We start from the raw sequence: 27454 nt of genomic DNA on the forward strand, positions 1-27454 counted from the left end.
TAGCTGACTTCACACTGAGATTCCCAAACCTCAGCCTCTTGAATAGCTTGGTTTATAGGTGTGAGCTACCAGTGCCTAGCATGGCCTGCTTCCTTATAAAAACTATACCACTGAAATGAATGGATCTCATTCCTTTTTTGCATTCTTGTAAGTTTTGACATATGTAGACTCAGGCTATATATACCAGTAACTAGAAAACAAGTTTGCTGGAGATGAAAAGAGGTCTAGCTGCCCATTGAAAAGTTAGAAAGCAAGCATTCTCATATGGTTCTCTCTTTCTCTCTCCATGATGCTAGGCTAGAGCCTGCATTCACTGCCTTGGTACCAAAGTCTTGCTTGGTAACAGAACCAGATGTCAGCAAGCTCCTGCTCTCAGCCTCTGAGTTCCAGGTTCCTGTGTTTGATGAGCTGGATAGTGTGACAGCAGCACACCCTCGTCTTCAGGGCAGCCCTCCAGAACAGAAAGAGGTAATTACAGCGCCAGTGAGGTCCAGTGACAGTGGCGTTGGTCTCAATTATTGACTTACATCACATAGCAGGCGTAGACAGCCCGGGTGCCTTCACTACATTCAGCTTCAGATGAGTACTGAAGAGTGCTAAGCTAGAAGTTTTCTGCTTGATCTTGGCAAGTAAAGGATACACTGGATTTCTTTGTTTTTCATTTAGTTTCTTTTTAGAGACAAGATCTTACTATGTTACTTACCTATGCCTCAACCTCCTGGGCTCATGTGATCCTCCTGCCTCAGCCCCCCCAATTCAGCATTTAACTGCCTTTCTAGAGACTTGTGTCACTGAGTTGCTTTAATGCCTTCAGAGAAGGTAGTGAGTGAATGATGGTGTTTTGTTGTGCAATATCTGGCCACCTCATCCATTGCATATTTTCACATTGATAACCTCAGTTGTGAACACAGCTGAAGTAAGATGGGGAGCTTTATTGTATGCTTCTTTTTTTTTTTTCTTTTTTTTTTTAAATTTTATTTTATTTTATTTGAGAACATACTGTACAGAGGGGTTACAATTACATGGGCAGGATAATGCATACATTTCTTACCAAGCATTGCAGCCTCCTCCTTTGTTTACCCTTCACCTCCCTTCCCAGCCTCCCCCCTCCCCCCCACCCAATCATACCCCCCTCCCCCACACACACACCGACATTGTAAAGCTGGTTTTGACATGACATTTTGTACTTCTCATTGTTGCAACAGGTCCACCTGAATCCTTAAACGACTTGTTTGTCCCCATCTCCTCCACATGTTATACTGACATCAAATATAGTGAAAGCGGGGGTTACACTGTGGGGGAGGGTATTGTATGCTTCTTATTAGAATTGTCTGCAGTATACGGACAGTGTCTTGAGTATTAGGGACAGTTACTTTGTTAAAAATGTTTTATACCTTGCCCATCTTCTGAACTTTTAAAAACAGGTTGAGCCAGAGAAGAGGCCAAAGAAAGTCTCACAGATTCGAATACGGAAAACCATTCCTAAGCCAGATCCTAATCTTACCCCAATGGGCCTGCCTCGACCCAAAAGGTGAGGTCTTTCTTGAGTACAAATTGGGTTCACTATTTACTATTTTGAAGAATTATTAGGCAAAATATAGTTGCCCTTTAAATGGTCATTTACTTTGTGCTGTTTACTTCTAGGAATTTATATTAAATTAATTGGTCATGTGGCTAAATGTTTATGTGCAAAATTTATATATGTATTTTTTATTAGCTTACATTAGTTATACTGCAGGAGATTTCATTACATTTCCATGTGTTTTAGTATATTCTAGTTATGGAATATATATTTGTAACATTTCTACTGGAGATGCGGCTCAAGTGATAGAGTACTAGCCTAGAAGAGATATTTTAATTTTTGTTGTTTTGGGGCTTTGTTTTGTTCTGTTTCTTTGGCTGGTACTGGGGTTTGAACTTGGGATTTTACACTTGCTAGACATGTGCTCTATCACTGAGCCAGGCCTCCAGCTCCATCCTTAATCTTTTCTTTTTTTTTGAGCTTACTGTGCCAGGTATTGTGCGCACATAATCTCAGTTCATCTCAGTTCTGGAAGGTAAGTACTGTTGGCCTATTAGGTTTGGGTGACGATATCGAGACAGTAGTTTAGAAACCTGCATTAGGTCCTAAGTGTCAGTCATGGCACATGTGGCTTCTGTCTGTCTGTCAAAGTTATCCTGGCCCAGAGCCCAAGCTCCCAATGCTGAGAACACTGGGTAAGGACTTAATGTGTTGTGAGTTTAATTTTTAAGAATATCTCCAGATTTCTATTTTCTTTTGATGAATATTGCTCATCAGTAAATGGAATGTAACCGAATTTCCTTAATAACCCAAGGTAAGTTCCTTAACCTTATACAGGAATTTATCTGTAAAATATGAATAAGAATTTCTTTTTTGACAGTCCTGGGGCTTGATCTCAGGGCCTAGGCACTGTCCCTGAGCCTCTTTGTGCTCAAGATTAGCACTCTACCACTTAAGACACAGCACTGCTTCTGGCTTTCTGGCTTTTTTTTTTTTTTTTGGCCAGTCCTGAGGCTTGAACTTAGGGCTTGGGCACTGACCCTGAGCTTCTTTTGCTCAAGACTAGCACTCTTCCACTTGAGTCACAGAGCCACTTCCAGCTTTTTCTTTTTATGTTGTACTGAGGAATTGAACCCAGGGCTTCATGTATGCTAGGCAAGCTCTCTACCACTAAGCCGCATTCCCAGCTCATTATGAATAGTTGTGTTTTTTTGTTTGTTTGTTTTGTTTTGTTTTTTTGGTCATGGGGTCTGAACTCTGGGCATGGGCACTGTCTCTCAGCTCTTCAGCTCATGGCTAGCACTCTACCACTTGAGCTACAGTGCCACTTCTGGCTTTTTCTGCTTATGTGGTGCATAAGGGTCTCATGCATGCAAGGCAAGCACTCTACCACTGAACCACCTTCCCAACCCCCTCTGAATAGTTTTATTGGAGAGTCTCAGATTTTTTTGCCTGGGCTGGCTTTGAACCATGATCTGTAGATCTCAGCCTCCTGAGTAGTTAGGATTACAGGTATGAGCCATAAGCTCCTTGCAGACAGTATACAAATTCTTAACAAGTAGGATTTTCTGTACAGAATCTCAACTGTATTTATTATAGTGATTCACATAATAATTACAGTTAACCATTAATTACAATCTTCTACCACTCTACTTTTCCTATATTTAATATATTGATTTTCTAGTTTTATGGATTTTGTTGTTTTTGGAGATAGTGGTGATATACCCCAGGCTGACCTCAAATTGGAAATCTTCCTGCCTCAGCCTTCTGAGTACTGGGATTGTAGAGGTGTACCAGCATGCACTGCTATTTGTTTTTGTGCTTGCTAAATTCTTGTGGTGCTGTGGATTAAACCCCGGGCCCTTTATATTCTAGGAAAATGCACTACCATTGAGCTATATCCCTTGCTCCTTATTTTGAGATAAGGCCTCAAACTCTCCCAGTCCTCCTTCCTTGACCTCTTGAGTGTTAGGATTACAGGTTTGCATCAACATGCCTGGCAAGAGTTCATAATGCAGGGATGATTAAATAATTTACAGAAGATCAGTTCAAAAGAAGAAAATGCCATTATAGTCTTTAAAGGAAGAAAAAAAGTACAATAATTTATATTACCATATATATACTTTGTAACAGAATGCTACTATTTGTATAAAATTGTAAGGGTTTAAGGATGTACTCTTTTTTCCTTTATTTATTTTTTGGTAGGGCTGAGAAGCCCTACCAAACTCTTAGTCCTTACATATATTAGGTAATCATTCTATACAGAGCTACAGTCCTAGCTCTAAAAGTTTTGTATTTTTTGTTTTGTTTGTCTGGTTTGACTGTTAAGAATTAAACCCAGGGCCTTGTGCACATATAGGCAACCACTTAACCTATAACCCCAGCTCCCTAAAGGTTTCTTGAGGTTTCTGGGTTGTTGTTTTTTGGGTTTTTTTTTTTTTGGATTTTTTTTTTGGTTAGTCGTTGTGGGGCTTGAACTCTAGACCTGGGTGCTGTCCTTCAGTTCTTCAGCTCAAGGCTAGCACTCTACCATTTGAGCCACAGCACCACTTCCAGTTATTCTGGTGGTTTAGTAGAGATAAAAGTCTCATGGACTCAGAAAAAAAAAATCTCATGGACTTTCCTTGTCCTGGCTGGGTTTGAACCAAGATCCTTAGATCTCAGCCTCCTGAGTAGCTAGGTTTATAGGCATGAGCCACCAGCGCTCAGCTAGACAAAATATAGTTGGTTCTTCCAATTTATTGCTTTTGGAGGCATTGGTACTGGAGATTAGATGCAGAGTTCCTTACACACTAAGTATACATTCTACCACTGGACTATATTCACAACCCCCATAAATTTAGCTTCTCAGATACTAAATTGGAACCCACCTCACATGCCTGTTTTCTTACTTTAGGCCTCGTTTGTAGAACATAAAAGCCACTGTCACCCAAAGTTTGATTATCATAGGCAATTTGTCTCCCCTGGTTTTTCCTAGTTCACCAACATTTTTTGCCATATCCTGATAACATTAGCATATCTCAACCTCAATACAATGCCTCAGGGATGCGGGTGTAGCTCATTAGTAGAATATGAACTTAGCATGTCTCAAGCCCTGGGTTCACTCACCAGCACCAAAGGAATAATGTAGTACCAGGATAGCCTAGGAGTCGTCTGTCTTTCCCTTCCCTGTCCCAGATGCTTGTGCCACCCCCAACCCCCCACCCCTCACCCATCAGGACCTGTCATCCTCACAGTTGAGTGGCTGTGGGCATGCATACAGGCCACCAACATGATTTGCCTGGATCATACAACTTGTAGATGGTTTCAAGGTCAAAGTCTACCTGCCCAGTCACACTGGGATTGGGTTGTTAGCTGGTACTGAAGATGGAGTAAGGAGGATAGATGGTGAGGCTGGAGCAGCAGATTGAACTGGAAGAATTATGTCGAACCAGTCAGGGTCCAGGGGAGCCACCAGGAACACATTGGGCTAAAGAGTGTGTCAACAGAGTCCACACACACAGTCCTGTGACTGCTGAGCTGACTGCTGCTCCAACTAGCTTCCATCCTTCTTACTTCCTACCCTGAGGCTTGAGTCAAGATTGTTTGTTTGCTTGTTTTAAAAAATAATGGGTATTTCCGAGCACTGGGACAAATCCAATGAGGAGAGGGAGAGGGAATTGAAAAGTCACTGGTTGGTAATTATGTTGCTCTTATAGTTAAAAGTGAAATGGGATTTTTAGACCCCATGGCCCAAAGTCTATAGTCCCATGTTAAGTCCAGCCACAGGTTTCCATATGCCAAATAAAGAACAGTGAAGAACAAAAGAAGGCAATTTATCACATGGTAGCCATGAGAAGATAGCACTTCAGTACATCTTCGGCCATCTTCAGGGTAAAGGCATTGCCTTCAGGTTAAATAGGAAGAATTGGGAGCAGGAGGTGAGAAAGACATGCCCAAGTAAAACAGTTAAAAGTCACAGTAGAGTAGTTCAGTCTTTGTCTCTGGAGGCCTGGTGAGTGGTCTTTAGCTCTTTAGCTGTTCTCTTCAAGAAAGTAAGAAGATGGCATTGCTTGGTTGAAGGGCAGTGTGCCTTTTATCCCAAGATGCTTATCAGTGAAAGTTGTGGGGCTAGAACTTGGGGCCTGGGCACTGTCTCTGAGTTCTTTTGCCAAAACTAGAGCTCTATCACTTTGAGCTACAGTACCACTTCCGGTTTTCTGGTGATTAATTAGAAATAAGAGTCTCTCAGACTTTCCTTCCTGGGTTGGCTGTGAACTGTGGTCCTCAGATCTCAGCCTCCTGAGTAGCGAGGATTACAGGGATGAGCCACCAGCACCCAGCCCAAAAGTATCTTTTAAGTTGCCTCTTACACTATGTTGCATGCCGTTTTTCCTGGAAGCTCTAAACCTGCCTTCCTCATGAAAAAAATGGAATTGTTTTATATAAAAATGCATTAATTTTAGACAATAAACTTTTTGCTACATTAATATTATAAAACAGCATGGACAAGACTAAAACTTTGGTACTAGAAAAAAAGAAAAGAAGCTGGGCGCCAGTGGCTCATGCCTATAATCCTAACTACTCAGGAGGCTGAGAGCTGAGTATCCCAGTTCAGAGCCAGCCTGGGCAGCAAAGTCCATGAGACTCTTATCTCGAGTAAAACAACAGAAAACCATAAGTAGCATTGTGGCTCAAGTGGTAGAGTACTCACTTTGAGCTGAAGAGCTGAGGAACAGTGCCCAGGCCCAGAGTTGAAGCCCCATGACTGACCAAAAAAAAAGAAAAGAGAAACTCATACGTATTTGAGTCATATAAAAGCTGCAACCTGGACGTGGTGGCTTACACTTGTAAATTGAGCTACTAAGGAAGTGGAGATCAACAAGATTGGAGTTTGGAGCTGGGAAGGTGGCTCAGTGGTAGAGCACTTGCCTTGCATGCCTGAGGCCCTGGGTTCGATTCCTCAGCACCACATAAGCAAAAAGAAAAAAGCCGGAAGTGGCACTGTGGCTCAAATGGTAGAGCACTAGCCTTGAGCTGAAGAGCTGAGGGACAGCGTCCCGGCCCAGAGTTCAGGCCCCATGACCGGACCAAAAAAAAAAAGAAGAAGAAGAAGAAGATTGGAGTTTAAGGATCCGCCAGGCAAAAAGGTAGTCTCAATAAATGATCATGGTGGTATATATCAGTAATTTCAGCTACACAGTGGTCCCTAGGCAAGCAAAAAATGTAAAACACTATCTGAAAAATAAGTAAAGCTAAAAATAGAATTTACACAATTCCAAAAATAAAAATGATCTTAAAAGCAGCAGAGAACATGAATATACATACAGAAATCATGAACAAGCTGGGGGCCAGTGGCTTACACCTATACTACTCAGGAGGTTGAGATCTGAGGATTGAGGTTCAAAGTCAGCCCAGGCAAGGAAAGTCTGTGAGACTCTTATCTCCAGTTAACCACCAGAAAACCGGAAGTGGTGCTGTGGCTCAAGTGGTAGAACGCTCACTTTGAGCTGAAGAGCTCAGGGACAGTGCCAGGCCCAGCGTTCAAGCCACATAACCAATCCCCCCTACCCCCCTCCCAAAATATCATCAACAAAACAGTAACAAAATTAATCCAGTGGCAAAAACAAATTCCGAGTGAAGGGATGAAAGAAGATCTACCATGCAAATGCTCCTAACTTGAAGGCAGGAGTTGCCATCCTGATACCTGACAAAATAAACATTTTGTTAAAATCAATATAAAAAGACAAAGGCTGGGAAGGTGGCTCAGTGGTAGAGTACTTGCCTTGCATGCATGAGGCCCTGAGTTCAAATCCTCAGCACCACATAAGCAGAAAAGGCCAGAAGTGGAACTGTGGCTCAAGTGGTAGAGCGCTAGCCTTAAGCTGAATAGCTGAGGGACCGTGCCTAGGCCCAGAGTTCAGACCCCACGACCAGCAAGAAAATAAAAAATGTACTCTAGCTCTCTGCTGCCCAGTTACCATTTGGTGAGCAGCCTCCCTTGCCAGGCTTCTATTTCCATGGTATCTCACCTCACCTCTGATCCAGAGTAGTGGTCCAGCAGAGCCTGGACTGAATTATCACTCAGCATTACAATGCCATTTACCATGATGCCTCCATTGGAGGCCCAGAGATGCCAGCACCATGCTCTTAAGCTTTCAGAACTATTGTATTTTCTTCTGTAGTGATCATCATGATACAGCTAGAGAATTCTGATAGCACTGTTTACAACATCCTGATGGTCTCTTCCTGGTTCTGCCCAGTGCTTTGTGAGGCCAGAGGAGAAGCCCATGTGTCCTGTCCTACCACCTGTGTTCTTGTCTTGTGTTAAAGCCACTTAGTTTAAAAAGAGGTAGAGGGTGAAGCCGGGTGCTGGTGGCTCACACCTATAATCCTAGCTACTCAGGAGGCTGAGATCTGAGTATCACAGTTCAAAGCCAGCCTGGGCAGGAAAAGCTGTGAAACTCTTTATCTCCAGTAAACTCTGAGCTCAGGCTCAGAGTTCAAGCCCCATGACTGTCCAAGAAAAAAAAAGTAGAGGGTGCATTTCTTGGTGTCAGAGGTGGTATCTCTTGCCTCTGTTTCTCCAGTGCCTGGTTCAGTGATTAGTTCAGATCTGATAAACAGTACTGGGGATGTGTGGATGAAGAAGTACATAAATATCATGTGTCTTTTTTTTTTTTTTTGGCCAGTCCTGGGATTTGAACTCAGGGCCTAGGCACTGTCCCTCAGCTTCTTTTGCTCAAGGCTAATGCTCTACCACTTGAGCCACAGCGCCACTTCAGGCTTTTTCTGTGTATGTGGTACTGAGGAATCAAACCCAGGGCTTCCTGCATGCTAGGCAAGCTAGTTGGCACTTCCCTATTTCAAAACTTACTACACAGGGCTGGGAATGTGGCTTAGTGGTAGAGTACTTCGTAGCATGCATGAAGCCCTGGGTTGGATTCCTCAGTACCATATACACAAAAAAAAGCTGGAAGGGCTTGGCACTGATGGCTTATGCCTGTAATCCTAGTTACTCAGGAGGTGAGATCTGAGGATCATGGTTGGAAGCCAGCCCAGCCGGAAAGTCCGTGAGATTCCTATCTCCAATTAACCATCAGAAAATCAAAATGACACTGTGGTTCAAGTGGTAGAGCACTTACCTTGAGCTGCAGAGCTCAGGAACAGTTCCCAGGCCTAAGGTCAAGCCCCATGACCGACAAAAAAAAAAAAGTACAAACAAGCTGGGCACTGTCAAGCACCCTTGTAATCACAACACTTGGAAGACTAAAACAAGTGTGTCATAAATAGTGATACCCTGTCTCAAAAGCAGCTGAGCACCAGTGGCTCATCCCTGTAATTTTAGCTGCTCAGGAGGCTGAGATCTGAAGACTGCAGTTCAAACCCAGCCCAAGCATGAGACTTTTCTTCAGTTAACTAACAAAAAGCCAGAAAGTGGAGCTGTGCCTCAGGCAGAGTTAGCTATCTTTGATCAAAAAACCTCAGGGACAGTGCCCAGGCCCTGGCACAAAGAAAGAAAAAAGCATGAGAGACTAAAAGTAGCTTAACATGAGGGACAGCGCTCAGGCCCCATGACCGGACCCCCCCCCCCAAAAAAAAAGTAGCTCAACAGTTACCAAGTGGTAAGTTTCAGAACAAATCAAAGGTAACAGGTACAAGGTTTCCTTTAGAGGTTATGAATGTATTCTAGGCTAGAATAGTGATCATTAGTTATCTTGTGAACATCTCAATAAACCAGTTATTTATACATGTTAAATGGTAAGACTAAATGTTTACTGGTAGAGTAGATACACCAAGCCCTGGATTGATCCCTGGCACTGCCAAGCAAAAGAACAAAAGTTTTTCCAGGCACCAGTGGCTCATGCCTGTAATCCTAGCTACTCAGGAGGCTAAAATCTGAGGATCACTTTCAAGACCAGCCCAGGCAGGAAAGTCTGTGAGACTCTTAATCTTCAATAAACCACTAGAAAAATGTAAGTGGCTCTGTGGCTCAAGCGGTAAAGCTCTCAACTCGAGCTGAAGAGCACAGGGACAGTGCCCAGCCCAGAGTTCAAGCCCCATGACTGACAAAACAAACAAACAAAACAGTTTTTATGCTGGGAATTGGTGCTCACTAAGGGCTGTCATCCCAGCTACAGGAGAGGCTGTGATTGGGAAGATCATGGTTCTAACCAAATAAGTTCATGAAACTCCCTTCAGCAGAAAAGGCTGGTGTGATTAGGCAAGCCTGTCATCACAGCTCCAGTGAGAAGCATAAATGGGATTGTGGTCCAGGCCATCCCCAGGAAAAAGCAAGTGATTAACATGAGTTTGGGTTAAGTGTAGAGCACTAGCCCCAAGTAAAATAGCTCAGGGACAGTGGCCAGGTCCTGAGTTCAAGCCCCAGGACCAGCACAAATTAAAAAACAAGGAAGTGGGGCTGGGAAGGTGGCTCAGTGGTAGAGCACTTGCCTTGCATGCATGAGGCCCTGGGTTCGATTCCTCAGCACCACATAAGCAAAAAAAAAAAAAAAAAGCCAGAAGTGGTGCTATGGCTCAAGTGGTAGAGCGCTAGCCTTGAGCTAAAGAGCTAAGGGAGAGCGCCCAGGCCTAGAGTTCAGGTCCCACGACCAGACCCAAAAAAAAAAAAAAACCAAGGAAGTGGCACTGTGGCTCAAGTGGTAGAGCACTCGCCTTGAGCTGAAGAGCTCAGGGACAGGGTCCAGGCCCAGAGTTCAAGCCCTATGATGGACAAAGAAAAAAACAAAAGCAAAAAAGGCTGGAGGCATGAATTCAAACCCTAGTACGGCAAAGAATAAATAAAACTAAATATTTTGGGGAGGTTTTGTTGTTGTTTTAAGCATGAATCTTGGTATAGTGGCATGGCCTGTTCTGACCATTAGGAAGACTCAGGCAGAGGCCCTCTTAAGCCCATAAGCTTGAAATTAGACTGGGCAACATAGCAACATAGCAAAGGAAAGGAAAAAGGTGTGTGTGTGTATATATAAGTGGCGCTGGTTTTTGTTTTCTTTTGTCAGTCAAGGGCTTGAGCTCTGGGCCTGGGTGCTGTCCGTCAGCTCAGCTGTAGACTAGCACTCTACCACTTGAGCCTCAGTCCCACTTCAGGCCTTTTCTGCTTATGTGGTGCTGAGGAATTGAACCTAGGGCCTCATGCATGCAAGGCAAGCACTCTACCACTGAGCCACCTTCCCAGCCCCAACGCTAGGGTTTGAACTCAGAGCCTCATGCTCTCACTTGATTTTTATGAGCAAGGCTGATGTACTGCCACTTGAACCACAGCTCCACTTCTAGCTTTTTTAGTTGTTAATTGGAGATCGGAGACTCCTGAATTTTTCTGCTTGTGCTGGCTTCAAACCTCAGTTCTCAGATCTTTAGCTAGAGTTACAGGCATGAGCTACCATTACCCAGCAAGAAAACTGCTACTGTACCCAGATTTCCATGGTGTCCTAAAATATGTTTGACTTATCCCAATCCTATGAGGAACATACAGGAATTTCCTATGGTCAGATTTAGGCATCAGCCCTGAGCAAAAATGCTAAGGGACAATGCCCAGGCCCTGAGTTCAGCTCCAGTATTAGCACACACACAAGATAAAAATCCAAACATCATTCCTGCTAATTCCATACATGGACCTAGTTTGATAAAGTTGAAGATTGACACTCTGGGAAAGAAAACAAGAAAACCTGTTGTTCACCCAAGACACATGTCAATGTATTAACAGAAAGATTTGGAGTAAGCAAATGGAAATGGTAGAGTTGAGAAACCAATCTAATCTATATTTTCTTTGAAGGACATAAAGAGGCTGAGATCTGAGGATTATGGTTCAAAGCCATCCGCTGAGAAATTTATCTCCAGTGAACTAGCAGAAAGCCAGAAGTGGAAGTGTGGATTAGCTGGTAGAGGGAAAAAACATGTGAGGTCCTGAGTTCCTACCCCAGTACTGGCACTATATAAAATATAAGATAAAGTAGAGGCCCTGAAGAATTTATTTTTTCTCTTTTTAGGTTAAAAAAGAAAGAATTCAGTTTAGAAGAAATATACACCAACAAGAACTACAAATCTCCTCCTGCAAACAGGTAGGACATGACTGGGATGAAAGAGAAGGTATAACTCTGTTGTAAATCTCTAATCCTTTACTATAGAAAAGGCTTGTTCAGCTCTGCCAGTATTGGGTTGTTGAAATAACTAGAACTGATGGTTTTAGTTCCCTGCTTTTTTATTGGGGGTGGGGGGGTCAGTCGTGGGGCTTGGGCGCTGTCCCTGCACTCTGTAGCTCAAGGCAAGCACTCTACCACTTGAGCCACAGTGCCACTTCCAGTTTTCTAGTGATTTATTGGAGATAAGAGTCTCACGACTGGGCTGGGAAGGTAGCTCAGTGGTAGAGCGCTTGCCTTGAATGCCTGAGGCCCTGGGTTCGATTCCTCAGCACCACATAAGAAAAAAGAAAAAAGCCGGGAGTGGCACTGTGGCTCAAGTGGTAGAGTGCTAGCCTTGAGCTGAAGAGCTGAGGGACAGCATCCAGGCCCAGAGTTCAGGTCCAATGACAGGACCCAAAAAAAAAAGTCTCACGACTTTCGTGCTCAGGCTGGCTTTGAACCATGACCCTCAGATCTCAGCCTCCTGAGTAGATAGGATTACAGGTGTGAGCCACTTGCACTGGGCTAGTTCCCTACTCTTGAGCCCAAGTCATGATAGGACAGGGAAGAAATCCATGTGGCCTAGATAGACGCAGAAGCCTCCTCTGGTTTGTTATGGTGTTTTTTGGGTTTTTTGTTTTTGTTTTTGTTTGGGTCCGGTCCTGGGGCCTGAACTCTGGGCCTGGGCGCTGTCCCTCAGCTCTTCAGCTCAAGGCTAGCGCTCTACCACTTGAGCCACAGCACCACTTCTGGCTTTTTTCTTTTCTTTTTTTTTTTTTTTTTTTGGGGGGGGGGTCTGGGGCCTGAACTCTGGGTCTGGGCGCTGTCCCTCAGCTTTTCAGCTCAAGGCTAGCACTCTACTACTTAAGCCACAGCGCCACTTCTGGCTTTTTTCTTTTCTTTTCTTTTCTTTTTTTTGGGGGGGGGTCCGGTCGTGGGGCCTGAACTCTGGGTCTGGGCACTGTCCCTCAGCTTTTCAGCTCAAGGCTAGCACTCTACCACTTGAGCCACAGCGCCACTTCCGGCTTTTTTTTTTTTTTTTTTTTGCTTATGTGGTGCTGAGGAATCGAACCCTGGGCCTCAGGCATGCAAGGCAAGCGCTCTACCACTGAGCCACCTTCCCAGCCCTGGCTTTTTTCTTTTTGCTTATGTGGTGCTGAAGAATCGAACCCAGGGCCTCATGCATGCAAGGCAAGCGCTCTACCACTCAGCCACCTTCCCAGCTCTGTGGTAGTGTTTTTACCAAGTACGCAGACTGGCTAGCTACTACTGACTTTACCACTGATCTTCAGATAGGATTCCAAACCCAAATTCAGTTTCACTTAACCACCTTTGGGTCTGAATTTGGTTCAAATAAATGACATTTATCTTTTCTTTTTTTTTTGCCCAGGCAAAAGCCCTGGGACTTCATCTTGGGATTTTTTTTTTTTTTTTTTTTTTTTTTTTTTTTTTTTTTTTTGTCACTTGTGGGGCCTGAACTCTGGGCCTGGACGCTATCCCTCAGCTCTTCAGCTCAAGGCTAGGGCTCCACCACTTGAGCCACAGCACCACTTCCGGCTTTTTCTGCTTATGTGGTGCTGAGGAATCGAACCCAGGGCCTCATGCATGCAAGGCAAGCCCTCTACCATTGAGCCACCTTCCCAGTCCTCTTGGGATTTTTGTACCTGTGCTCTATGACATTTTGTATAAGACCATTATATTGTGACCTGAAATATCCATTACTAGATTCTCAATGGATTTTGACCCATCCTTTCAGTGGATTGTACTAGATAGCCATTGACACATGAATCGACATACCTCTGTACTAAACTGAAGCAAGCTTTCTTTCCTTTGGGGTATATGTGTGTTTACTGGTAATGGGGCTTGGAGTTAAAGAATTGCTTGGATTTAAACCTCATTCCTTAGATCTCAACCTCCTGAGTTGCTAGGGTTATAGTTACTAGCCACCAGCACTCAATTTCTTACTACAGTTCGAGATAAATGACATGGGCCAGCAAATTATAGACCAAATCCGAGAAGGACTGTTTTTATAGGATTTGTATTGTTCAGTTTTGAGGATTCTTTTTTGTTTGTTTTTGGTTTTTGTTCTTGTAGATTAAATCAGTTGGTTCCATTGATTGGACATTGGATCCATTCAGTTTCTAACAGTGGGTCCTTATCAGCATGTCAGTATGGGTCACATGATACACAGTGCTCCCCACTGGCCAATTACATTCTCACCAGTGAGCCCATGTTGACTTGGTTCCCACTGATGAGGCCTTTAAATCTGGTCACAACCTATGATATCCCAGTTTCCCTATTGACAGGAAGTGTTGGAGCCCTGTGAGTTATCTGTTGATTTTGTTTTGTGCTCTATCCTCAGGTGTTTAGAGACCATCTTTGAGGAACCCAAGGAACGGAATGGTACACTAATCTCAGTCAGCCAACAGAAAAGGAAGCGAGTTTTAGAATTTCAGGATTTTACAGTCCCTCGAAAGAGGAAAGCTCGAGGTAAAGTCAAGCTGACAGGCAGCTTCACCAGGGCCCAGAAGGCGGCTCTGCAGGGTCGAGAGCTGGATGCTCTTTTGATACAGAAGCTGATGGAACTGGAGACCTTCTTTGCCAAGGAAGAGGAAAAGGAGCAGTCATCAGGCTGCTGAGAAACAGTCCTGTTGGAGATCTCAATTTGAGATTTTTTGCACCTCCCTGGAAGAGATTCCTTAATTTTGCCCTACACCTAAACCACTCACGACGCCCATTTGGTGAACTTTTATCCATTTTGAGGTGCAGTCTTTTTAAAAGCTGGTGAAGGAGGGTCCTCTACTTCTACTGCTGAGTACAAGAACCTCAGGAATGCTCCTGTTCTCCTGGTAATGGTCCCCAGTGGTGTCTGGCCACCGCCTGCAAGGGTCTGCCATCCATGGGGAAAGAAGCTCATGCAACTTAAGCAACACTAGGATTCCGAGGACTCACAGTATTTGCACGTCCACATGAAAGTTCCACTTCATTTACAGTGGTGCTAGACCAAGATTACTCAGAAGCCTGGCCTGGGGAGGGGGTCCCAGCCTCCTGTCCTGTGTGGTCTCACCTGCTCATTTCAGTAATCAAGAAGAGATGATGTTTTCTAATCCTTCTGAGTCTGTTTGCCTGAGACCTCTGTGTGTGTGTGTGTGTGTATGTGTGTGTGTGTGTGTGCTTTTTGCATCATTTTCTCCCTTCTGTGACTTTGGGTCACTAGTGCCAGAGGAGCCAATCAGGCCCCACTCAAAGTAAGTTGCACTTTTTTAATGTTGTGGTGTTGATGATTTTCATGTATTTTATTTTTTATTATTTTTATCCTTTTGTATTTTTGCTGCATGTCTGGGGCCTTTAAATGTGATTTTCAAACAGGTTTTAAGAGGAGAAAGACAACACATGTCTTAAGAGAATAAATTATTCGCAGGCATTGGACCAGTTATCTTCACACAAGGACATTTTCTCATTCATATGTTCCAAGCCGTCCCTCCTCATCTCCAACTTCTAGTGTAGCTCAAGAGGGTAGTGCTCTTTCCATCGTTCTTCTCAATCCTGTCTGCTTATGAGTGTGACTTTATCTGCAGTGTTGGTGTAGAGCCAAGTTGGGCACCATGGTTCCTGGCAAGAGCTGTCCCAGTGGCCTGCTCTAAGACTGAGAGAGAGTCAGGTCATAGTTCAGATGCTAAGACACATTCTTACAATGGGGTCCCCAAATTTCTACCACCGACCCTGTTTTAAGGGCACCTAGTGTACCCTGGGTCTTGTGTCAGACCTACTAGAAATGTCAACTGCCAGAAGTAACTGGCTTTCTGTGTGTGTGTGTGAGAGGAGTTAGTAGGCCTAAAGGTAGTCTTTCCCTGTGTGCCAGCCTCCCTCCCCCACCCCTCCTCTCCTGTGGTTTGTCCTTGTATCTTTTTGGTGTGTGTGTGTATGTGTGTGTGTGTGTGTGTGTGTGTAAGGGTTTAAAGAACATTCCCTAGCTAGCAAGTGAGATGCTCAGGCACCCTTAAGACACTGGTTACCTCTTCTCATCCTCCCCCGAACCACTGCCACGAAGCAGCCGCTGATGGAATTCATGGAGAAGAGCAAGCAGTGCTGTCCGGAAGTGTTGGCTGACAACTCTCCTCGGATTCTTGCATTCCCCATTTGCTGGTGGGAAGATAGGGTGGGGGTGAAGGGATCTCTATGTGCCTTTCCTTTGTAGGTTGTTTGTGCTACTCTGGAGTAGAAAAACTGACCTAAACAGGAAAAGTCTGTCTTCCAGGCCTGCCTTTTCTATAACTGCGTATCATGCCTGCTCATCCTTGGGGCTGCTGTAGTCATAGCCTGACTTGATTACAAGAGGCACCGGCTTCCCATGCTGGCTCTGAACAATGGGGACCACATTCTCTTATTCTATACCTTGTCCAGACACTATGGACACATTCTGTGTGTGTCACCTCAACACTTCTCCCTTCCCAAACTGGTTTCCAGCCTCTCATATTGCTTCTCTGCCCTTTTGCTGCAGGGAGGGCATGGGTGGCACTCATCAATGAGCGGGGAGTCAGCTGAGGCAGGAGTCGAGGTGGGCTCAGCCGTAGGACCATCACCAAGACAGATCTTTCATGTTGGGTCCTCAGTCATGATACTTGAAAGCGCCAGGAACAGTGATCTAGAACATGGCCATCTTGGACCAGAGGACTAGAGGAATGTAGGGCAAAGCTGCTCTGGGGCCAACCCCACCACTCTTTGATTTTTGGTTGTATTTTGTTTTATTAGCGACAGGGTCTCATTCTGTAGCTTAGGCTGGCCTTGCTGGAACTTGGCTGTGTAACCCTAGGCAGGCCTGGAACTATACTTGGCCTCCCAAGTACTGGGACTATAAGCATGAGCCACCTTGCCCAACCTGCCTGTAATTCTTGGCTTGCTCTGTAGTGAGGGCTCTTCAGGGGGGCAAGGAGGAGCCCCCCTGTTAGAAACTTCAGTACTCACCTGAAGTTGATCCTTTGAGCTTAGCCAATATCTGGTTTCACCACTGATGAGCCAGGGTCAGGGTTATCAGTGGAACATACAGCCTCTGGCCACAGCAGAAGACATTAGTCAGCTGCTGGCCTATCACCTGCCCAGAACAATGGGAAATCTGTTGGGAGCTGGTAGTTTCTCACTTACCCCAAGTAGTAGGAAGTTAGCATTAAATACAACTTACAGAAGTATAACACCTCCAGAAATTTAGTGTTTTCGTGCCATGGGAAGAGAGGAGAAATCTCAGGTCCAGTCAGGATTGTGCCCAACTCCTTGCCCATCTTTCCATTTCTACCCATACCAACTTCCTCCCCTCCCATCTCTTTTTTTTTTTTCTCTCTCTTAGCCTCCTTCCCAGCCTCACTTCTGCATTAGTTTGGACGTACCTCATTGCCTGGTAAAGCAGAGAGGGAAGTGCCGTGGAAACACGTATGTAGCGTTTGCCTTACGTGGAGCCAAAAGAGCTCAGAAACTCATGCTGTGAATCCCCAAATTCAGCGCTCCTCTTAAGAGCTGTGAAAAAATCATGACATTATGTCACAGTTCTGCCTAAAAAGGGGTCTTTTGATCAACTCCAGATCCCACTTTGGACATCCCTTCCCTGGGGGATCATCCCCTGGCCACCCGGCCACCAGGGTGAAGATGGGACAGCAGGTCCAGGGTCACAGTACAGCCGAATCATCTCCAAGCTGGGGTTCCCTCTCGTCTGTACCATGTACATCACAAGATCTGTGAAAGACCAACCTTTAGGCAGTGATGCTTTTCTCCCATTACCTGGGGAGGGACGAGTGCAGTTGGTGCTTTCTTTCATACCCTTGTTTAGTTTGATTTCTGTAAGCTTCCCCCCTCCCCCATCATGGAAAGAACCATTTAAATAACCACAGTGTAGGTGGCTATATCCAAAGTATAAATAATTGGCCAGATGTGCAGAATATCATTGTCTGCATTCATATCAGTAGAAGGCTCTTTCCTGAACTAAATGAGTTACATACCGCTGGCTAGGGAAGGGGACAATGTGGCTAGAATGACAGTTCCATATTAGCACCTTGTCCCACAGGGAGCAGGGAAGACAAAGTGGGCTGTGCATGGGGTCTTTTGTCACCTGCCACCCAGCACAGCATGCTCAGATTTGGTGCTTGTCAGCTGTCAGCACAAGCCCTTCTCTGGTACTAGATTGAACTTCAATTCTCGGTGAGTGGCCTCTGCGTCTCCTTGAGCTGAGGTTTGGGCCAGTAAATAGCTGCCTCAAGTGTCTCTATTATCATGGTCAATAGTTGAGTGAAAATTTGTACATTTTGGGTAACATTGGCATACAGGATGTCCCTGCTGTTCCTTTTCTGTTTAGTAGTTTGTGACCCAAATGCCCACTGTTATGTGTATTAATTTATGGAAATAAATTTTTTGAACACCTTTCAGATTCTGTTCTTATGGTGTGCTTAGACCTTTACTGTTATGTAATAAGAGTTTGATTTTTTTTTTTTTTTGTCAGTTGTGAGTCTTGAACTTAGGGCTTGAGTTCTGTCCCTCAGCTCTTTTTGGTCAAGGTTAAGAGTTCTACCACTAGCCGGGCGCCGGTGGCTCACGCCTGTAATCCTAGCTACTCAGGAGGCTGAGATCTGAGGATCGCGGTTCAAAGCCAGCCCGGGCAGGAGAGACCATGAGACTCCTATCTCCAATAAACCACCAGAAAACCGGAAGTGGTGCTGTAGCTCAAGTGGTAGAGCGCTCGCCTTGAGCTGAAGAGCTGAGGGACAGCGCCCAGGCCCAGAGTTCAAGCCCCACAACCGCCAAAAAAAAAAAAAAAAAAAAAAAGAGTTCTACCACTGAGCCACAGCTCCACTTCTGGTTTTTGAGTAGTTAATTGGAGATAAGAATCTTTCCAGGACTGTTTTACTGGGCTGGCTTCAAACTGTAATCCTTAGTTCTCAGCCTCTAAAGTAGCTAGGATTACAGGCATGAGCCACCGGTGCTCAACTGGGGTTTTGTGTTGTTTTTATAGTATTACTTTGTTTTTATTTAGAATTCTTTGCTTTGTGTGGGGGAGAGGGTGCCAGTACTAAGGCTTGAACTCCAGGCCTTGAGCTGTTGTAATAATCATAGCTCTTCCAGTTCTGGCTTTTTGCCAGTTAATAGATTTTTGGGTTTCACAGCCACACAGGTGGCTCATACCTGTAATCCTAGCTACTCAGGAGGCTGAGACTGGATCATAGTTCCAAAGCCAGCCTGGGCAGGAAAGTCGGAGAGACACTTAATCTCCAATTAATCACAAAAAAGTCCGAAGTGGTGCTCTCAAGTGGTAGAGCACTCACCTTGAACAAAGAAACTCAGTGCCCAGGCCCTGAGTTAGAGCCCCAGGACTGGCAAAAAAAAAAAAAGTTTTACAAAAAAGTCAAATGAAGCTGTGGCTCAAATGGTATAGATTCAGCCTTGAGGCTTGGAAATATGGCTTAGTGGGAGAGTGCTTGCTTAGCATGAACAAAGCCCTAGGTTCCGTTCCTCAGTACCACATAAACAGAAAAAGCCAGAATGGCTCTGTGACTCAAGGGGTAGAGTGCTATCCTTGAACAAAAACTCAGTGCCCTGGTCCTGAGTTCAAGCCCCATGACTGGCAAAGAAAAAGTAAAAGTCTAGCCTCGAGTAAAAAAGTGAGTGAAAGTACTGAGTTCAAGCCCCAATACTGGCATGTGCACACACACACACACACACACACATCTCAGGTTGTGATTCTCAGATTGGAGCCTCCTGAGTAGCTAGGATTATAGTCACTGATACCTGCTATGAATTGGCACTTTTCCTGTTTTGTTTTTTCACCCAAGGTTGGTACTGGGATTGTAGCATTCACTGCCACACTTGGCTCAGTTTTTTTTCTGGCGCTCTTTTTTTTTTTTTTGGGTCCGGTCGTGGGGCCTGAACTCTGGACCTGGGCACTGTCCCTCAGCTCTTCAGCTCAAGGCTAGTGCTCTACCACTTGAGCCACAGCGCCACTTCCGGCTTTTTTCTTTTTGCTTATGTGGTGCTGAGGAATCGAACCCAGGGCCTTGAGCATGCAAGGCAAGCGCTCTACCACTGAGCCACCTTCCCAGCCCTCTGGCGCTCTTAATACAGCTCAGATCCACTTCCAGCTCTGTGTGTGTGTGTGTGTGTGTGTGTGTGTGTGTGTGTGTGTGTGTGTGTGTGTGTGTGTGTGTGTGTGTGTGTGTGTGTGTGTGTGTGTGTGTGTGTGTGTGTGTGTGTGTGTGTGTTCAATTGCATTTTCCTACTGAGGCTGGCTTGACCATCAGTCCTCAGATCTCTTCACTGCCACACTTGGCTCAGTTTTTTTTCTGGCGCTCTTAATACAGCTCAGATCCACTTCCAGCTCTGTGTGTGTGTGTGTGTGTGTGTGTGTGTGTGTGTGTGTGTGTGTGTGTGTGTGTGTGTGTGTGTGTGTGTGTGTGTGTGTGTGTGTGTGTGTGTGTGTGTGTGTGTGTGTGTGTGTGTGTGTGTGTGTGTGTGGTCAATTGCATTTTCCTACTGGCTTGACCATCAGTCCTCAGATCTCACTAGCTTCCTGAGTAGTTAGGATTACAGGAGTGAGCTATTCGACTCTTTTTTTTTTGGGGGGGGGTCCGGTCGTGGGGCCTGAACTCTGGGCCTGGGTGCTGTCCCTCAGCTCTTCAGCTCAAGGCTAGCGCTTTACCACTTGAGCCACAGCTCCACTTCCGGCTTATTTTTTCTTTTTGCTTATGTGGTGCTGAGGAATCGAACCCAGGGCCTCAGGCATGCAAGGCAAGTGCTCTACCACTGAGCCACCTTCCCAGCCCCCGTGAGACTTATCTCCAATAAACCACTAGAAAACTGAAAGTGGGGCTGGGAAGGTGTCTTAGTGGTAGAGTGCTTGCCTTGCATGCATGAGGCCCTGGGTTCGATTCCTCAGCACCACATAAGCAAAAAGAAAAAAGCCAGAAGTGGTGCTGTGGCTCAAGTGGTAGAGTGCTAGCCTTGAGCTGAAGAGGTGAGGGACAGCGCCCAGACCCAGAGTTCAGGCCCCATGACCGGACCCCCACCACCACCAAAAAAAAAGTCTCACGGGGGCAGGGAAGGTAACCCAGTGGTAGAGTGCTTGCTTTGCATGCATGAGGCCCTGGTTTCGATTCCTCAGCACCACATAAGCAGAAAAAGCTGGAAGAGGTGCTGTGGCTCAAGTTGTAGAGCACTAGCCTTGAGCTGAAGAGCTGAGGGACAGAGCCCAGGCCCAGAGTTCAGGCCCCACTACCAACAAAAAAGAAAGAAAGAAAGTCTCACAGACTTTCCTGCCTGGGCTGGCTTTGAACCACAATCCTCAGATCTCAGCTTCCTGAGTAGCTAGAATTACAGGCGAGAGCCACCAGAGCCTGGCTTCCATGAGGCTCTTATCTTCAATAAAATCCACTAGAAAACCGGAAGTGCTGTTGCTCAAGCATTAGAGCTGGCCTTGGGCTGAAGAGTGCAGGTACAGCGCCCAAGCCCAGAGTTCAAGCACCACAACTGACCAAAAAAAAAAAAAAAAAAAAAAGTTTGCTACAGGTCTGGGAATGTGGCTTAGTGGTAGAGCACTTGCATAACATGCATGAAGCCCTGGGTTCAATTCCTCAGTACCACATAAATAGAACAAGCCAGAAGTGGTGTTATGACTCAAATGGTAGAGTGCTAGCCTTGAGCAAAAGAAGCTTAGGGACAGTGCCTAGGCCCTGACTTCAAGCCCCAGAACTGGGGGAAAAAAAGGTTGCAATACTTGCTGAACCATAGGTGGTTCACACCAGTAGTTCTAAGTACTCTGGAAGCTTGAGATATGAGGATCAAGTTTCAAAGCCTGTCTAGACAGGAAAGTCCATGAGACTTATCTCCAAATAACCATTAAAAATTAAAAGCTGGTAGTGGAGATGTGGCTTGAGTAGTAGAGCACTAGCTTTGTGCATGTAAAAGATCATGGACAGTTCTCAGGCCCTAAGTTCAAGCCCCAGGACCAACCAGCATGTATGCACGCGTGCACACACATACAATAAAAGCCTTGTAAGACTCCATCTTATCTAATGGCTGGGCATTGTTAGCCTCAACTTGTTACCTCATGTATGGAGGAAGCACATTAGCTGGATGCAGTGGCATATGCCTGTCATCACAGTAATGAAGAAAAGCCACAAACAGATGGGCAGGGATTACAGCTAAGGCTGCCCCACACATAAAGACCCTACCTTGAAAATAGCCAATGAAAGCCAGGTGTCAATAGTTTATGCCTGTAATCTTACCAGGCTAAGATCCAGAAGATCGTAGTTTGAAGCTTGCCCAAGCACAAAAGTGCACAAGACTCTATTGCTAAAATAAACAAAAGTTATGCCAGAGGTGTCGCTCAAGTGGTTGAGCCCTGACTGAGCAATCAAGTTGAATGAGTGAAAAAAAAGAGGGGGAAAGAAGGAAGGAAGGAAGGAATAGATGTGGGACCTAGTGGGAAAAAGTTATTGAAAGGAGAATGCTTTTGAAGATATAGCCCTGACCCTTCTATCCCTTTTTTGTTTCCTGACTGCCATGAAACAGGATTCCACCCATTACATACTCCTGCCATGATTTGATGCCTTGATTCAGATCCAAAATAGTTGGCCACCCTACTACCATAGAGCAAAATCTCCAAAACCATGAGACCCAATAAACCTTTCCTCCTATTTTGTCAGTGTCATGGAAAAAGCTGACTTGCACACAGGAAATCCTGTTTATCTGAATTTCCCATTCTTGAGACTCAGGTGGGAGAGGATTATAATAATGCTTTAGGATTATTTTCTACTGGGGGACAAAAACCTTTGGAGGATTTTAAGTAACCAGCAATTTTCATGTTGCCTGCATTACTTTTTTTTTCAGAGCCACAAGTTGGATTTAGACTTTGAAGGGATTGTTTCTAAGTACTATGTAAGTGAACTCATTCTTCTTCTTCTTCTTTTTTTCTTCTTGGGTCCGGTCACGGTGCTTTTTTTTCTGCTTATGTGGTGCTGAGGAATCGAACCCAGGCCCTCAAGCATATAAGGCAAGCGCTCAACCACTGAAGCCACCTTCTCAGCCCATGAGATTCTTATCGCCAATAAACCACTCAGAAAACTGGAAGTGGTTCTTTGGCTCAAGTGGTAGGGTGCTAGCCTTGAGCTGAAGAGCTGAGGGACAGCACCCAGGCCCAGAGTTCAAGCCTCATAACCAACTGAGAGAGAGATTGAAAGAGAGAGAGAAAGGGGGGTGAGGGAGAGGGAGGGAGAGAGGAAACAGTAATACCAAAATGAAGAGGGATTATATTGAGCTTGCAAGTATTAAGGATTCAGGAATTCATAAATAGCTTTGTTAACTTAAGTTACAAAGGCCTGCTTTGGCTCCCACCCCCCCCCTCTCCGCAGCACTAACAAACAGACTTTTCAGAAAGAAAGCCACTGAGCCCCCCCCCCCCCCCACGCAGCACTCACAAACAGACTTTTCAGAAAGAAAGCCACTGAGGATCGGAATGCAGCTCAGTGGCAAAGAGCTTGCCTAGTGGCCCTGAGTTCACATTCTTACAAATAAAAAGGTGTGCTGGGGGGAGAAAGAAAGGAAGGAAGGGAGAGGAGAGAAAAAGGAAGGAAGGAGAGAGAGAAAAGGAAAAGAAGCAAGCCTGTGCAAGGACCTCCATTGAGACTCTTGTCTCCAATAAACCCAGAAAAAGCCTGAAGTGGCCCTGTAGCTCAAGTTGTAGAGCACTAGTCTTGAGCACAGAGAGGCTGAGGGACAGTGCCCAGGCCTCCTGAGTTCAAGTTTCAGGACCCACAAAAAAAAAAAGGAAGGTAGGAGAAATAAAGAAGGATGATGCATGATGAATGGATGGATGAAATAGATAGGATAGATAAATCTTAGCCTCCTGAGTAGTTAGGTCCAACTCTTTCTTCTGCATGTGGTTTGGTTCTCCCAAATGTATTTCATTTTCAAATAACTTTTTCCATTTCTTTTATTTTTTTTGTCGGTCATGGGGCTTGAACTCTGGGCCTGGGAGCTGTTCCTCAGCTCTTCAGCTCAAGGCTAGTGCTCTACCACTTGAGCCACAGTACCACTTCTGGCTTTTTCTGTTTATGTGGTGCTGTGAAATTGAACCCAGGGCCTCATGCATGCAAGGCAAGCACTCTACCACTGAGCCACCTTCCCCAGCCACTCCCATTTAGTAGCTTACATTAGTTATAGAGGGAGGATTTCATTGTTATATTTCTACTTGTTTAGAATATATTACAACAGTCTCACCCCTTCTATCATTTTCCCTTCTCCTTCCCAAAACAATGCAAATAATCTACTTTGACCTTATCTACTTAGAAAATGTATTTCAAAAACATTCACATCCTATTTTTCTTTGTAGACTTCTGAAAAGTACAATGGAGGGAAATGTGTCTTCTCCAATATGAAACCTGTTAGGTTCTCTTTAGCTAATTGAACTTGGATAATTATACAGAAATGACCTCAAGCAGCATATTCTCTATCTTTCCTCTCTCTCTCCCCTCTTCTCTCTCTCCTGTCTCTCTCTCCTGTCTCTCTCTCCTGTCTCTCTCTCTCTCTCTCTCTCTCTCTCTCTCTCTCTCTCTCTCTCTCTCTCTCTCTCTCTCTCTCTCTCTCTCTCTCTCTCTCTCTCACACACACACACACACACACACACACACACATGGGGCTTGAACTATGCCAATTCCACTTCCAGTTTCCTGGTTTACTGCAGATAAGAGTCACCTACTTTCTGGCTGGGAAGGTGGCTCAGTGGTAGAGTGCTTGCCTTGCAGGCATGAGGCACTAGATTCGATTCCTCAACACCACATAAGCAGAAAAAGCTGGAAGAGGTGTTGTGGCTCAAGTAGTAGAGTGCTAGTCGTGAGCTGAAGAGCTGAGGGACATTGCCCAGTCCCAGAGTTCAGGCCCAACGACCAAAAAAAAAAAAAAAAGTCATGGACTTTCTTACCTGGGCTGGCTTTGAACCTCGATCTTCAGTGATCTGCCTCCTGAGTGTCTAGGATTACAGGCAGGAGTCACTAGTGCCTGGATCATATTCATTCTCATGTGTCAAATATCTGGTGAAAACTGATTAGTAGCTCAGCAGAGGAAAAATCAGGACTTGGTTCCTTGCATCTAAATCCAGCCATTTTCTAGGCGAAGGGTTTAAACAAGAAGATTGTTTAGATTATGGGTTTCGGACTCATATTGGTAATGGGGCTTGAACTCAGAGGCTCTTGCTCTTGTTCTGCTTCCTTGCTCCCGCTGGAGCGCTACCACTTGATCGACACCTCCAGCTTTTTGCTCATCTGGACACAATAGTCTTTTGGGATTTATCTGCCTGGGCTTGCAACAAACTGCCAGAGCTCAACCTCCTGAGTAGACAGGATTATAGGCATGATTCACTAACCCCTCCAGAGGGTTTTAAGACTTTGGATCTGTTTAGATGCCTTTGGTGTGCTGCTTAACTTTTTCCCCCGACTGAGGTTTAAATTCTGAGCCTTGAAACTTGCTAGACAGGTGATCTACACCTCCAGACATAGGAACCTCACCTACAAACTGGGGATGTTAAGGGTTAGCTGTGGTTCTCTAAGCCAGCGCTTAGTAAAACATGGCAGGTACTATTGAATACTCGTTTTCCCATTAGAACGGGAGACAGCGGGAGCAAGCACACCCCCCGCCCCCAAGTTCTAGTGTGAGGACTGGTTGTATTTCCAGATAAGAAAGCCTGCGACTTTCTTGGCAACACAGCTTTGACAGCTAAGAATCACGTGACCGCACACATTCCCAAGAGCCTGGCTGACTGGTTGCTGTCAGTTTCCCGCACGTGTTTAATACGACTTTCTCGGCTTCTGGGTAACTCAGATTTTTCACGCACAGAAGGAAAGGCACACTAGAGTCGGGGGCTAGAGACAGGGCAGACAGGACAGCGCTCAAGCCCGTGTTCGTCTCTTCCAGTGCCCGGATCCCTCTCAAAAGCCCCAAAATTGTTTTTCCAGGTGCAGGCAGGGGCAGGCGGTAACCGCAGGGCGGAGTTTGTTTCAGTTCCCAGCTCTGATTGGTCCTATGTACTAGAGACGCGTGACGTCACAAGCGCGCGCCGGGCGCGTCGGAGAGGGGCGTGGCTCGCCAAAGAGGAGGAGGAAACAAGATGGCCGCGTCCGTGCAGCAGCCGTGTGTGCGGTTACTGCGCCGGGCCGCGCCGTGGCGGAGCAGGTATGGCCGCGCGGGGGAGCCCGGCGTGGGGGCAGGAGGGTGGCCAGGGTCAGGACTGGCGAGTCTTGGCCAGGGTCAGGACGGGGGAGTCGTTTCTCTGTTGCGGGCTGTCCTTGAGGAAAGCTTCCCCAGAGCATTAGCCACCTTCACCCCCGAGCTCGGGGCTGGCGCTTTGCCCCGGGGTAGGTCTGCTCGGATTTGGTCAGGGCGTGGCATTAACGTCCTGGCATTGCCCTTTCCAGCTAAGTGGAAGTGTCCAAAGGACAAAACAAAAAGACGGAATAGGCTGTAGCTAGCGTCGAGGCCGAGCCCAGTGCCCTTCTCTCAGGTGTTCCTGATTCGTCTTTGAAGCCAGAGGTTTAGATTCTACAGTCTCGTCATACTCTGGTTACGGGGTTGGGTCCTGGATGAATCTGGTAATTATTAGCCCCAAGGTTCTTAAGAGATAGAGGAGTTTCCGAGGCGGGGTGGTGGTGGTGGGGAGAGACTTCCAATCCTCGTTCTTATTTTGGAATTGAGATTCGAGGCCCCGAGTGAGGGATTGGTTCAAGTTCATCTGCCAGTTAGTGGTAGAGGCAGGGGATCACCCAGGTACCTGTTTCTCTCTGGTAAGGATTTCCCCCTCCTCAGGTTACCCACTTAGGGGGTAGTTATGGTACCTAAATAGCATCTGGACTCATTAAAAAAAAAGTGGATTACAGGGGCTGGGAAGATGGCTCAGTGGTAGAGCGCTTGCCTTGCATGCCTGAGACCCTGGGTTCAATTCCTCAGCACCACAAGATGAAAAAAGCCGGAAGTGGCGCTGTGGCTCCAGTGGTAGAGCGCTAGCCTTGAGCTGAAGAGCTGAGGGACAACGCCCAGGCCCAGAATTCAGGCCCCACAATCGGACCCAAAAAAAAAAAAAAAAAGTGGATTACAACGTGGATAGCCCGTTATGCAGAGTCGGATACTAGGTGTCATTTCTCAGTGTTGTAAGTTTTGAGAGATGGTGTTTCCAGCAGGATTCATTTTGTCTGTGTTGACCAAAGCTTGCATTGTGACAGGAGGTGATTTAACCCTGTAGTTTAAGAGACTAAAAGGAGTCCAGATTTGGAATGAAATGGAAACAAAAGCCATCACTGGCCTTGCTGTGAAAACTCTCTTCCATTTTAACCATTCAAAAGTGGTGTGACTCTCACCAGGGAACTTTGCACAGGGTGGTGGTTGGTAGCTATTAGGATTTGAACAGGAAATTGTCTGCACCTTCAGTGTTTTTCCAAGGTGTGCTGTTTATGAGTCATTCGTGGATTCATTTAAAGCATATAACAAAATGTGCTGGGCATGGTGACACACACTTGTAATTCCAACCCTTTTGAGGCAGAGGAAGAAGAATCAAGATTTGGAGGTAACCTGACCCACACCGTGAGTTTAAGACCTACATGGGCTACATAGCAAGACCCTGTCTCTAAATATGGAAGTCTTAAAAATAAATGATACTTTTTTTTGCTTTTGCTTTTTTTAAATGATGGTAAGGAGGATGTACTTCACTCACCATCATTAAAAAAAGGGAAAGCCGGGCGCCAGTGGCCCACACCTGTAATCCTAGCTACTCTGGAGACTGAGATCTGAGGATTGT

At 45.5% G+C, this 27454-nt stretch overlaps 2 protein-coding genes across 5 annotated transcripts in view; both read left to right on the top strand.

The window, feature by feature from the left end:
- The window catches only part of Prr14l (proline rich 14 like), a 55834-nt gene extending 37786 nt beyond the window's left edge, over window positions 1–18048 (top strand). For 3 of the 4 annotated variants that reach the window (XM_069994472.1, XM_069994474.1, XM_069994476.1), the window contains 4 exons: window positions 297–468; window positions 1425–1531; window positions 11509–11580; window positions 14003–18048. In XM_069994472.1, the coding sequence (XP_069850573.1) occupies window positions 297–468; window positions 1425–1531; window positions 11509–11580; window positions 14003–14279 (628 nt within the window). In that variant the 3' untranslated portion in view covers window positions 14280–18048. Of the gene's footprint in view, window positions 1–296; window positions 469–1424; window positions 1532–2002; window positions 2058–11508; window positions 11581–14002 lie in introns of all 4 variants that reach the window. The other variant, XM_069994475.1, reaches the window with a different exon arrangement.
- A 7708-nt stretch (window positions 18049–25756) lies between these two features.
- Pisd (phosphatidylserine decarboxylase) overlaps window positions 25757–27454 on the top strand; it is a 46700-nt gene continuing 45002 nt past the window's right edge. The window contains exon 1 of the mRNA XM_069994482.1: window positions 25757–25839. Within this exon, the coding sequence (XP_069850583.1) occupies window positions 25775–25839 (65 nt within the window). The 5' untranslated portion in view covers window positions 25757–25774. The remainder of the gene's footprint in view (window positions 25840–27454) is intronic.

This window comes from Dipodomys merriami, unplaced genomic scaffold, assembly GCF_024711535.1.
Source record: "Dipodomys merriami isolate MVZ:Mamm:240054 unplaced genomic scaffold, mDipMer1.0.p SCAF_45, whole genome shotgun sequence".
Classification (NCBI taxonomy): domain Eukaryota; kingdom Metazoa; phylum Chordata; class Mammalia; order Rodentia; family Heteromyidae; genus Dipodomys; species Dipodomys merriami.